General features: G+C 39.8%; 1 protein-coding gene across 1 annotated transcript; it reads right to left on the reverse strand.

The window, feature by feature from the left end:
* Nucleotides 1-3,457: 3,457 nt before the first annotated feature.
* LOC140539747 (sodium- and chloride-dependent GABA transporter 2-like) lies at nt 3,458-13,558 on the reverse strand. The gene is made up of 16 exons (XM_072662506.1): nt 13,363-13,558; nt 13,015-13,055; nt 12,187-12,223; nt 10,348-10,488; nt 9,960-10,053; nt 9,728-9,860; nt 9,007-9,141; nt 8,759-8,862; nt 8,533-8,657; nt 6,860-6,972; nt 6,060-6,197; nt 5,481-5,488; nt 4,861-4,940; nt 4,665-4,765; nt 4,352-4,522; nt 3,458-3,541 (listed from the first exon to the last, which is right to left on the reverse strand). The coding sequence occupies exons 1-16, from the start codon at nt 13,556-13,558 to the stop codon at nt 3,458-3,460; spliced, it is 1,701 nt and encodes a 566-aa protein (XP_072518607.1).
* Between the last annotated feature and the right edge of the window lie 443 nt (nt 13,559-14,001).

Genomic DNA, 14,001 nt, shown 5'->3' on the forward strand with positions numbered 1-14,001 from the left:
GATTATCTGCTCCAGAGGGTCCTATTTTGTTAACAGTAGTTCTCTACAGGCAATAGACAATCCTTGTGTGTGGATTTGCACATATGTGTCTGCAATGAAAGTAGCCAAATACATTCATGAGAAGGGGTGTCCACAAACATTTAGTGGACATGTAGTGCATGATGCAGTTGGAAATATGAAAATAGCACCAAAATGTAAATGACTACTACTATGACAGTTCTTCTGTCTGTCATATATTTGACAAAAACAGTGTGCTCCATGACTGTAAATGACAAGAGCTGAATGAATCCAGAGAGTGGGCCATCATATGTGCACCTGATGGAAGGTAGGGTCTCCTGGAACAGATTTATAATTAACTCACATTCTCTGTGTAGCACAAAGATGAAAGCCCTTTAGAGAGGCACTTGAATGGGGTGCTACTACAGGAGAAGGCAAAAGCTAATTCCACCCTAATTAGGAGAATGTCTATTATTAGATACAATGTAGATATAATAAAAACAATATTACTCGAACCAAAAGTATCCCATTAGCATTATATTATTTAAAATGATATACTCTTGACTATAGATGGTATGCCAGTATCAGTGGGTACAGTGGGGGGAAAAAAATTAATCTGATCTAATCCTGTAACAAATCTAGCCAGAAATAGTACTAACTTACACTGTGTGATATCATGCTGTTAGCTGTGGATTTCCTCCTGTGGGGTAGAAACGTGTTTGTGTATCTTGAGCATGATAGCCTACTTTTAGATGATCATCGTGTGAATTGCATCACAGCTCATTTTTAGGCCCAGTAACTTTAAAAGGCTTATACAGTATGGGCCAGTTTCCCAGGCAGGGATTAAACCTAGTCTTGGACTACAAGTACTTATTACTATTGTACTAAATATTGTAAATCTTTTAAAACAAGTTAAACACTATATGGACAAAATTATTGGGACACCTGTTTATTCATTGTGGCTTCAGACATTTAGTTAGTGCATGGAAACTAGGCTGCCAAAACAGATCACAAAAACCATTGAAATTACATCAGTTTTAATGCATAATCAGACAAAGCCTTGTTAATTGTATGGCATAAGAAGAGGGTGGAAATGGTCATGTAGATTATGCCTGTTTTTGATAAATAACCTCTGGACATTGTACAAACATTGCACAAGCCTATTTACAGCCCTGTTATTTTGGCCTACTGGTTAAAAGTAAGCCAGTGCTTTCCCTTCTGATGTGTCTCCAGTCTGGGGTAGTCCAGGGGTTGTCCAGTTTATTTTAAGGAACTGGCTGGTCAGCCAGAGTTAGCATTTAGCCTAGCAAGAATACCTGTTTGCTTCCCCTGGCTTTTGCTTCATGGTATGGCGAGTTTGAACTCTGCGGACTCTGGCACAGGAAAAGCCGCCATGAGGATTTGATTACGGTTTTCGCTAGTGGGCTGGGTGTACATAAATTTTGGGGGTGTAAATAAAACAACAAAAAGACTGTTAGACAGTTTTGGGGGTTTGCAATTGGACATTTCCTATTTTGGTTTTGGATTTGATTTTCTTGATGTCAGTTCTATGTACCAAACTTTCATTATTCAATACGGTTTGACATTTTAGGACCTCTTTAAAGAAATATTGGCTTGGTTTTAGTGTCAGTAAGTTCTGTTGTGCTATCTCTACCTTTGACTAATTGAAAGACTAGACTTTTCTTACATAATCAGCAGGTGATGTCTACAGGAAGTTACTTTGCTCCTGCACATTTTTGTTCAGGCACACTTAATTCAAATCACCTGTGAATTGCCAGGTTAGTCTGTGTGCTAGAGCAGGGAAATCACAAAACTGTGCTGCACTCTTGCCCTTGGTTACTCACCCCTGCTTTAAAATCTCAAAAACATCCGGTATTATCAGCGTTAAAGCCGCTTCAAAAAATTATGGCCTTTTTAGAAGATCAGAACGATCACACTTTGTCATTAAAGAGCAAAATGGCCTCTCCTGTATGCAATAAAAAACACTAATCAAGAGAAATGAACAGAAGTTGTGTAATTTGAAGGGCCGCAGCAGAAACAGCACAGATATTTCAAAGAAAATGGCGTTTTGATTAATAGTCTTACTAATTATGGTCAATAAGGTCTTTAGGGACAACGCTAAAAAGAGTTCTGTTCACTTAATGAGCTTTTCCTCTCATCACAGTTCCCAGGCTACATTCATAAATCAGATCTACAAGCCTAAGAAGAACAACAACAGTAATAACAACAGCGATCCAGTAGCACAAAAACAAGAAAATAAATCTCCCATCCTAACAGGCTGTTCTAACAGCATGTCTGTACCTTGGGGTTTTATGCACCAGCCACTAAATTGAAGACAACCATATTTACTATTAGTGTTGGACACAGATGGAATTTGGCTTCCGCCTTTAACCCATCCATACAGTGAACACACACATACACACCAGTGAAACACACACACAGTGACTGTGAGCACACATGCCCGGAGCAGTGGGCAGCCATTGCTGCAGCACCCGGGGAGCAGAGAGGGTGAAAGGCCTTGCTCAAGGTCCCATTAGTGGCAGCTTGCTGAGCCTGAGTATCGAACCCACAGCCCTGTCATCAATAGCCCAGAGCTCTAACCACTGAGCCACCCTGCATGAGTCATGCCAGTACTCATTCTGGTGTCTTCACTTGACAGCCCTTGTATAAGAGCTCTTTTTTATGGAGAAAAGTTAGGCCTATTACAAATATAAAATTGTTGAGTGCTGCGCCATACTGACTTTAATAGCATATAAGTATGTATGAATATTAAATTCATTTTTAAAAATCACATTTTCTTCCCATTACAGGTGCTCAAGATGTAACACCTTAGAAAATGAAGCAGCCATTTGTTCTGCAGGAGGCTTGAGTGTGGAGAGCCTAGCTTGTCCTGAGTCTGCATCTCTCCTGAGACACGGCTTATGGGACATTTTCCACACTCTCTTCATTCTCAGCCTTTTATTGCTCTTTTTTCTTGACAAATTATGTCTTGCAGGAAGAGGGAAGAGTCTCTAGCAGTCTTTAGCAGTAAGGAGGGGCTATCTTCCGAGCTGTGTTGTAAAAAGCAATTTAAGCGACAATGAAATATTTAAGAGTGCACATTTAGCCTTTCCCCAATAATAATTTGCTCCTCTTAATTTAGAGCAAATTTGGTTCTCAGGCTCCTTAACTACACAGTCTTAATTAATGCCAGTGAGATTAAAAAGGACCCGGTAAAAAGCGCCAGTTGTTATAGTAACTCATCATCTGTGATAAGCTTTAGAACAATTTGCTTTCATGAAATGGCAAATTTAAGCTGTCTGCTGTGGCACAATATACAGGCAGAATGTGCTGTAAATGCACTAGGCTGATATGGATAAAGCATGAAAAGAGATTTGGTTTTCAGTTAATCACAGCTATAAAGAAATTGCACGTTATCCAACCGCCGTATTTACATACAACAAAAGTCTTCTTATTGGATTTAAATCTCATGCATCTGTAGCTCCACTCTTTGCTTTCGCGTCAAAGGGAGTTTGTCGTCTGGAGTGCACAGACTCGCAAAATGCTGCTAGGAAAGAAAAAAACAACAGATGAAGCATTTCTTTTCTAAACAGGAAAAAACTCTGTACTACTTTTCCTTTTGGTAAACATAGTTGACCTATTCATGCTCTACCATAAGTGTGATCATCCACAGCAACTGTTGTCAGGCCTGACTAAGTTTAAAAAACATTCTACTTAGTATAAAATTGTAGAAGAAACCTAAAAATACAGAAATCTACTGCAATTACTTTGGAAGCATGTAAAAGCCACAGTTTGTTCCACCTAGTGTTGTATAGAACCCCCCCCCCCCCATCCACCCTACAACTGTCCAGCAACCCATGTTAATTGTCAGTCATTTCACTGCAAACAGAACAGTAAGTGATAAAGAGAGCAGCAAGAGAGAGAAAAAGAAGGATGAAGAGGAGGGAGACAACAGTTACCATAGTGATACTTCTAAATAATTTCCCACAATACCATGCAAATCCAAACTTTACTTGTTAGAAGGTTATAGCTTAAGCTCCTGGGTCGAATTCATGCTTGTGGACCTTTGGTTTTGCACAACATTCATTGAGCTTCATCCACTTTGTGGATGCTTTAGCCAACGTTTACCCCATACCATGTATTCTCTGCCTGACTGCATGCCCTGAACTATGACGTTCGTACTGTGACAGTTTGGTATAAATACATGTGCCATTACAACCAAAAGTTGATCCCAATTTTGACCTTCATAATGTAAGAACACATTTGTGGCTGGAGCATGGATGGACGAGTTGGTACACTGTAACACTGTGTTACAGTGGACGTCACGAACAGTGCCTGGCTGGTGTTACCTCACCTGTTTCAGTGTCCCTCGATGGGTGAAAAGCTTTGCTAATCTCCATGCAAGGACGAGGACTAAAGAGGAGACGTTCATGAACCATCCAAGAACATAGGCCCAGTCAGGATATACATAAACACGGTTATATCGGAGAGGCTGATATCTCACCATGTAAAAGATGAAAGACCCCTGAAGGCAAATTAAGAGTTCAATGAGAATAAGGAAGATGCCTGAGAGAGACTGATGATGATGATGATGACAAGGAGAAGGACAATGTTTAATTCACCTCACTTCAACACATAGTGGGCATGTCTTTGGATAAACAACTTACAAGGCACATCAGTGGGGTGAGATATCGCCAGCAGAATCTGAAGAAAGCACTTGGCCGCTTATCACACATATCCTCGATCACATCGTACATGAGATCAGCCCCTGATTTAAGTGTCATTCAAAAAAGGGGGGATTTATTAATTTGGCGTGTAACTGACATACAACTAGTCATTCGACAATGAACAAAGAATATGTACCAAAAACCCAGCCAATTACCAAGGATTCAAACAGCCCCATGAAGAGTAAGCATGCAGAGGAGAGCACAAAGAAAAGAAAGCTTTATAATAAGCAGTTATTAAATAGTATATTCTTCACAACCACTATCCACTGGTCTCCTAGCAGTATAGCCTATTTGAAAAATAGCACTGTAGGTAGAGTGGCTAGCCAAAGAGGAGCTGGGAGGAAGCAGGAGGACCTGAAGGAATACAGCATAGCACATAAACAGCAACTGCTAAATGTTAAACAGCTCTAACTAATTTAGCTGCACTCTCAGTCAATAAATGCCAAACTACCTTGCAGACTACCGGCAGACTAGTTTCTATATCAATAAGACTTGTTGCACAGGAATGTTACATTTGCCAAACTGAAGAACATGACTCAAAATATAAAAAGGCCTGTTCACACCAAAAAAAAAATTATGTATAAAAAAAAAAGTGAACTATTGAAACTGGTGCATTGCGACGCTGCATACATTTTGTTCAATTAGAGCTTGCTCTATTTTCTGCATTATATGAATGCGTTAAAATCAGGCTGACCAATCAGAGCTCCATTGTCATGGTTGCAGACCAAACAAATGAACAAGCAAGACAAGCAGAACAGCTCATCCTGTTCATACACGAAAGAACAACAACAATAAAACCCACAAAAGTTTACATGTCAAGCAACATGCCGACTATAAAAATGCAGAGGTTTAATGAAAAATGTGGTGGAGCAGAGCTGAAAGGCTGGGGAATGATGGTGAGAATTTTATAGAGACTTTCGGAAGCTGTTTTTTAAAGTTTGTCATCCTAGTCTGTTAATTTCCACAAAAACACACATGGACAAAAGCTTCCCCAAATGAGCCCTCGTTTGGAGAAGGGAAATAAGCAGGAGAATAAGCGGACAGGGAGCAGAGAAAAAGAATGAGTGGACTTTTATGAGAGCTATGGAGTATTTAGCCCTGTTTACTGAGAACAGAAGGCATAAACATGTTGGATTTGGTGTGGAAGGTCCCACCACACTGTTCTTTCATTTGAAAAAAAAAAATCATACTTGTTGGTTTGAATAGGTTTTATGTCGATCTTGTTAAGAGGATCAGCCAAATGCCATGATGTAAATGTGACTATTCTTAATAAACTGGTAGAACAAACTGTGTTGCTTTGTACAGTCTTTTGATTCCGATTGTTTATATTATTACCTGAGTTGTCATGAGAATCTGAAAGCAGAAGCAGGCAGTGCAGAAGAATAACGGGAAAAACTCTCTTCTCTTGGGCTTTCGCAGCGCAGTCGGGAACATGTCACTCACTGATGATATCACTACCTCAATTGACATAAACTGCAAAACAGAAGAACAATCCCATTTTTACGCAGTCCTGCTAAAATGTACTAAAGTTTCTACTAGAGATGGAAGGATCAAAGCTGATAAGATCATATAATCTATATTTTGTAAGTTGCTGCAGTATGGCATGAGGTCACAGGACCCTGCAGTTCCTCATCCTACCCCTGAATAGCAATACGGAGCTCACTTACGGCTGCAGAAACACATTAAAGCAGTGAGGAAATCCCTGCTCTTTGTGTGCTCTGTGACAGAATGTTGCCAGCCTGTCAGTTTTATTACTGTATCTGCCTCCAACTCAAATTTGCTAAACTGTTGTGCCACATTGGAGAAGCAGAGTAAAGACTTTTAATACTACTAACGGTACATCACTCAGCCCAGTACAGTGAGAATCAGAACACAACAGAACTATAGCTGTTAAATGTGGTTAATTCCAAAAAGTAAAGTACATTTCATCTTAAAGGGACAATGCAGAACATTACTAAAAGCCCTGCCAATGAGGTATTACCAAGTTTGCCTAGAAAGGTTATTGTGGCATCCAGACCCGCCCACAATCAGTAGTGATTGGTCGATTGTGCTCAAAGACGATCAGCAATCGGTATCGGTCTCAAAAACACTGTTTGTTCCATCTCTAGTTTCTACTCCAACAGCTCATGCGTTACCTGTGTGTCTAGGCCCAATAAAACCAGCATGAGAAAGAAACAGGCTGCCCACAGCTGTGGCAGTGGCATCCTGGCTACTGTCTGAGGATAGGCTATAAACGCGAGACCCGGACCTTTGGAGAAAAACACAATTTAGTCACATTTCACCTGTGGAATGTTCAGGCAACTCTCCATGCTCCACCCATGTTGCCAAATATCTAATTCAACATAAATAAAAATGAATCTGTACTACATCATAACTGGTTATAATTTTTTAATGTTTTCAAATTTGTAAGCATGCGAAAGCTTACAGAGCGCATTTGCTGTAGAATTAATCTGCATGTTATCTTTGCAGTAGGCCTATGGCAAAATATGATTTTGGTGGACTAGTAAGAAACAGCACACCAGTGTCATCCATATTTTTGCTCTATGCTCGCTCCCAGTACACCTGCAACATGTATTTAGAGTTTTAAATTGCTGGGTTCAGGTGTGTTTGGATCTGGTCCCTGGGCCCTGAGGACTGCACTGAGAAACACTGGAATACACAATATCTCCCTGCAGTTTCCTTCTTTTCTCAAAACAAAGTCCAACTACAGCTCTGAACAATGTCTGTTATGGATAAAACAGTTAATCAGTCCATTTTTTTTTTGTATTAAAACATTTAACTAAATTCATTTCAATGAAAATGAAACGTAGATTATGATATTAACTAGTGGTGATCCATACGAATCTACAGTTCAGAATGCGTGTGAACTGCGGATTAATTGTCAAACTTTAACCATAGCCGCTGCTACTTTTGACAGTAATAAATCCCTCACTCTGGATGCAAAGCTGCAGTTAAAACATACAGACTGAGCAGCTGTCTGTCACATGAACAAACCTTGTGAATAAAACTGATACGGTATATGAACATTGTGCCACATTGAGCACAGCCACAAACCTGCAGCAACATCACTCTGGTGTGTGAGTGGAGAGCAGAGTTCTATTAGTGTGAGGTGTGGGAGTCTCATATGGACACATGGCTGAGTGTAAAAATGAGAAATCTTTAAGTAAGTCAACAACAGAATGAATATTACCGTCAAAATATAAGTCACTAATACAAATGAACAAACATGATCATGCAAAAATGAGTCACTATTACAAATGAGCAAACAGACCATGTCAGAATAAAAGTCACTAATACAAACAAACATGATTGTGTCAGAATAAAATCTCTCACATTTCTCACAAGTCTCACATTTGTCTCGCTTCTTTATTTTTTACTGATCCAAAAAATTATCTTATCCATGTCTGTTCTGAGTTTTCTGATCCATTACACCATTGTTTTTGACTTCCTGTAGCTGGTTAGCAAAGATCAATCAAGTACACTTTTTGCTTACCCTATCAAGTAAATGTTTATCCCTAAAAATCACACACAAAAGTCTCAACCTGATCTGTCTTAGCAGCGTGACCTTTCACACAAATACTAATTAAATTATCACTTGAAATAATCACAAGCTAAATAAATGTATGTTGGACATAATTGCTTTGTGCACCACAGTTTCTCATTACAATGATTTTCTTATTACCAGTGCTTCATTAAGTTTTTGTCCAGCACAAACAATAATTGATTAGAATACATCTGTGGGCAGAGCATGGAGAGGCAAAATGTGGTTTAGGAGTTTCTGAAAATGTGTGTGTGTGGAAAAACCCACCTGACTCAGCTACATTCTCAATATCAACCTCCAGCTGCTGTGCCATGAAGCCAAGAACTGAAAAGACCACAAATACAGCTATGACACTGATACAGCTGTTCACCACACACAGCCAAATGCTTTCTCTACAAGGCCAGGCAAACATCAAGAGTTTATTTAATATTCATTGTAACTTTACCCCTCAGCTCCTCATTGCTCTTATCTTTTCTCTCGCTGGTCTGCTCACCTGTAGCAGTTGTTTTTGTAAGGATTGTAACTACCCAGAACAGTCAGGCTACCCGCTCCCAAACTGTAGGAGAAGAAAATCTGCATGCCTGCATCAATCCAAACCTGGGGGCATTAAATATTCAAATGAAGAACAGCAGTAGATTGGATGTTTTAATGCACTCGTAGAAACAAGAGTTTCAGCACAAGTCAAATAATGCAAAATGCCTAACAGTACACTGCTTTTACATACAGCGACAGTGGCTATACCTGTGGGTCTGCAAGGCGTGAGGGCTGTGGATACAAGTAATACTGTACACCATACAGAGCTCCGGGTAATGTTAGACTCCTTAACAGCAATAGTAACATCATCACATATGGAAAAATGGCAGTAAAATACTCCGCCTGAAAAAGATTAAAAATCAATCAGCAAATGAAGCCTCTAAATTTACAGTATTTAGGATCCAAATGAAAGCATTGTATCCAAGCAATTGTTAAACAGAATACTTTACAGATGGTAAAGTTAAATAACCAGGTTTGCCAACTGAACAAGAACATCAATGTCATTGCTTGTAATCTTTATTCTTTATATTTTTTGTATTACCATATTTTTCACTTTTTGTACACTATATGGACAAAAGTATTGAGACATCTGTGCATTCATTGTTTCTTCCAACATCAAGGGTATTAACAAAAAAGTTTATTCTGCTTCCATTGTGGCAACTGTCTCTACTATAGATCACAACTGTTCCAAAGCTCAATGTTGGGGGACTTTATAGCCTCATAGCCTATACCTGGCATCAGGCATGTTGCCAATGGGCTCATGTTTATCTGCTCCACAGAACCCAATTCCATTGGCAATATTTCTCTAAAGAGGCTAGACAAGCCGTGTGTGTGCATTTGCACACCTGTGTCAGCAATGGGTGTAACTTAAAGTAAGCTAAATGCATTCATTAGAATGGGTGTCCACAGACATTTGGTCTGATCTGACCTTTCCAGTTGACTTGACTCCTTTCCAGATGCAGAAGTAACATGCAATCCAAGCTGCAAGCAAACACAGGAGAATCTCCCAGTTCACACTGCCCAGCACCTCTATTCCTGCTGAGATAGCCAGCACACGGCGCCTGGTGGTCAGGAGAGGAAATGTTTTGAGACGGGTTGTAGAAACACATGAAGAAATGTGATCGATAGCTACTCTGTTGGTTGCAACAGCAAATACATACTCCCAGAATTCTGTAACAGCAGAAACAGTGAAATTCATTTGAGTCCTGCTGACAGTCCAATTGATCTTATTTGATGGGAGCTCTACACAGTTCACTAATGGACACAGAAGGAGAGCAACAGAACAGAAGAAAAGGCACAGAGTCCATCATCATTACACATTAATTGCTGGTGCTAAGATTCGATCTGTATGATAAGGAGCTTCCTCAAAAACACTCGATTGACTTGCCTTTTTACTATCAGCTGTGAGCTCCATTAGGTTTATTCATTAGACGATTCTCATTAGATGTGCTTAATTTCTTCGATAAAAATTCCATTAATATATTTCCAACCTATAAAGCCTCCAGAGTAAGCCTGTTTGGATGCATCAGCCATGTACATATATTGTACCTGTGTTCCAGAGATTACCACAGCTATTCCACTGTGTCTCTGAGCTCAGGGAGGATATGAGGTAGAAGAGACTCCAGGCTAGAAGGATATTGTAGCAAATGCAGCTATACAGCGCCATCAAACAGCCTGTGTGACCAATACCTGGCAAGAAGAGAAAATATTATTAAATGCACTGCATCAAAATTAGGTGGCCAATAAAATAATATAACTGAGGTCTGAGTTTGCAGGAAGATGCCAAAGAATGGTAAACCTAACTTTGTATTTAACGCAGCATAGTTGAATAATAAGAGTTTGGTACATGGAACTGCCATGCCATGAACCTGTTGGCAGTGGTGGCTCAGCGGTTAGAGCGCCAGGCTGTCGATAACAAGGTTGTGGGTTTGATTCCTGGGCTTGGCAAGCTGCCGCTGTTGAGCCCAACTGTGTGTGTGTGTGTGTGTGTGTGTGTGTGTACACTACCACAGATGGGTTAAATGTGGAGGACACATTTCGCTGTGCAGTGCCTTTACCTTAAACACTGTAGTCACCTCCTTCCAATGTACAATTTCATAACAGTCATTAATATTAATGCCCCTAAAATTTTGAGTCCCCATTCTAGCTCTAGTCCTCGATGGTGGCACGGTAATGCTCAAAATATGAGAATATGGTTCTTTTGTTACTTTTGTAGTCAGTTCTCTAAGATGTGCTTCAAAAACACTGGTGAGCAGCAGGTCATGGCCAAACTCTGCAAGATATCAGACCATATATATCACCTCGTGTTGCCACGCAAACCAAGCCTCGCGGTCACGACTTTGCCTGATGGCACTAGCCGAGAAAGGGATGTTGAAAGAATTTTGTGAGAAAACAAAACCCTGGAAGGCAGACAGGTATCTGTGCTAAGCCAAAAGCTAACCCTAGCCAAGCTACAAAAGTGCCTAGTTTTTAATTAATTACTTATATGATGTCATGAAAACCAGCATATTTACACTTGTGGATACACTGGGTACAATTTAGACATGGCAAAAATAATATTTGGGCTGAGAGTCTAAACATAACCTTTGAAAATCTGATTTGAGCGGCCAGACTGTTTAGACACATCTGTACAAATCTGATTGTAATCACATTTCAAACCAAATGTGGTTTTCAATAGTGATTTTAGGCTGGATACAATCTAGATGTTCCAAAAATCGGATTTGGCCTGGTTAAATGGAGGAAAAGCTGATAACAGCAGTATCCGGATTTCCAGAATTAGATAAAAAAGTCAAAATTAAAAAATGAAATAAATAACAATACCTACTTCCAGATTGTTCAATTGCATTCAGAAACATCACAGATACGCTCACATGCAGTGAGCCAAGAGATCCAGCACGGCAAAATGTGTTGAAAATAAGTACAAGTGGACACGTACCAATACACACGTAAAGATAAAGGTACTATAAAATCATCAAACCTTCTTCCAAGTGTGGTTTCTTTAAACACCACACTTGTGTGTAAATGAGATGTGTGTGTGTGTGGAGAGAACCCAATGACTTTAGAAAACATGGACAGTGCACTATGATGTGTAGCTCTGCCCAGCCCCATATGTTTTAATGCCAGAACAGTCCATTTTCCATCTATTTTTTCCCTCAAAACTGCCTTTCCATTCCCAGTGTCTAATTCCCACAGTTAGTTGCCCTTGTGCTGATATTGGCATTTTTTTTATTTCCCCACATAGCAGTGTTAAATCTGCTTTATTGTAAGAAGAGGGGGTTGCAATCAGGAATTGATTGACAGCCTAGGCTTTGAATCCCCTTTGCTTTGCGCACAGCTCAGTGAAGGCGGTCTGAGACACGTTTGGTCTTGTAGAAGGGGTGTGTCTACCAAATGAGTAGGCAAATCTCATGGTCTCTACTGCAGTCTGGTCGCAAATTTGACAACATGAAAGACAATTTTGGCTTCATTTGTACAGAACAGAGGGGAATTGGATGTTTTCTACAGTAATTCGGAGAAACCTTCACTCCTAAAAATTAAGGTGCTAAAGAGATGCCATAGGAGAACATTGTGACGAAACCTTTATATACACTTTTTTAAAACCCTTAAAAGGTTCTTCACACACACACACACACACACACACACACACACACACACACACACACCCACACACACACACGTTTCTTTAAAATGGTTATTTATGGCTTCAAAACTGGTCTTCTATGACTTCACTAAAAGAAGTTGATTCAGTTGGAGTTGATTCAACATAAGCAATCAAATCAACACAACTAGGTCACAAAAGTCTTCTACATTTATTCCTCTCAGGGTAAGAAGGGTTCAGGAAGAGTCCTCCCCCGACCTTCTCTAGCCCATCCTATTTTTTCCACATCTACTCGTTATTACACCATTGTTTGCAATGCCATTCAATTACATTCATAACAAAAGTCTCAGAATATTTTTTTTAAATGATCAGGCAAAGAGTATCATATTGAAAATAATAATAATAATTAGGCCAAGGCTGTTTTCCATCCACAGAATCACTTATGCTATTCTTCCTGTATCTCTGTAAATGTAGCATCAGCTGCCTTTTCCAGGCTCTGGAGCCCCTTACCTGTTACAATGTAAAATACTTATGGCAAACCCACACCAGAGTGTTCCTGACACACACACACACACACACACACACACACACACACACACACACACACACACATACATACATACATACAGAGAAAGAGAGAAAAAAATGTATGGCACGATTTATCGCTTTTAAAATCACTTCAATGCTTTTATTAAACTTAAACACTTTTCAGATGATCAATAAATCTTAAGAGCTTCTCAAATGAGCAATAAATCTCCCTCAGAACCTGTAAGAGTTATCTTGCAATTAGAGTTCTTTCCTGGAACTGTACATTCAAGCAAAGAACCCTTTTGAAACCATAGTGTAACAAAGGACAGAATAGAATACTTGCAGTAGATGTAGTTGTAAGGGATGTGTATTAGTGCATGGGATCACTTATACAATAATGCCTATTTGAATGCCCTCAGTGCAATGACTTTGCCTCAGTTGCTTACCTCCTCCATTCTTGTAGCAAAGATACGGAAATCTCCATACGTTACCCAGACCCACAATGTTTCCTGCCATAGCCAATAGAAATTCTACTTTATTGTTCCATTGACCTCGTTCACTCGTCTGTGCTGCAGCAGCAAGTGTCCTTCTCTCAGCTTCTCCCATTATCCACTCTGCTTTTGCTACAACCATCTCAGCCAGAGCCCCGAACCCCAAGCTTTTATACTGTCCAAGAACGAAATGTCTCATAAGATATTTATGAGATAAGGTGCAAATTTCGCTCAAATATTCAAACATTCAAATACCGAAGACAAAATCTTCGTTTTAGCTTAGAGGCAGACCTGAGAAGCACCTGAGGGATGTGCCATTATCACAGAAACGTAGTGAGTGAGGCCATGAGTTTTACATGCATTTATGATGGATGAATTCTTTATGTCATTTGTGGAGGACACACCAAGTTGCCTGGATTCATGGCAGTTCCAAATCTGGGAAGAAAGCAGAGTCTCGGAGGCTTTAGCAAAACAGCCATTTGTTCCACATGCACTTCCTAAATGGTTTTTGCTTTGACTGTATGGCTCATTTGCAAAAACGGTTCTATAAGTAATCTGCCAGTTAAAGCTTTTTAGGGGACCAGA

The sequence above is a fragment of the Salminus brasiliensis genome, chromosome 18, assembly GCF_030463535.1.
Source record: "Salminus brasiliensis chromosome 18, fSalBra1.hap2, whole genome shotgun sequence".
NCBI lineage: Eukaryota > Metazoa > Chordata > Actinopteri > Characiformes > Bryconidae > Salminus > Salminus brasiliensis.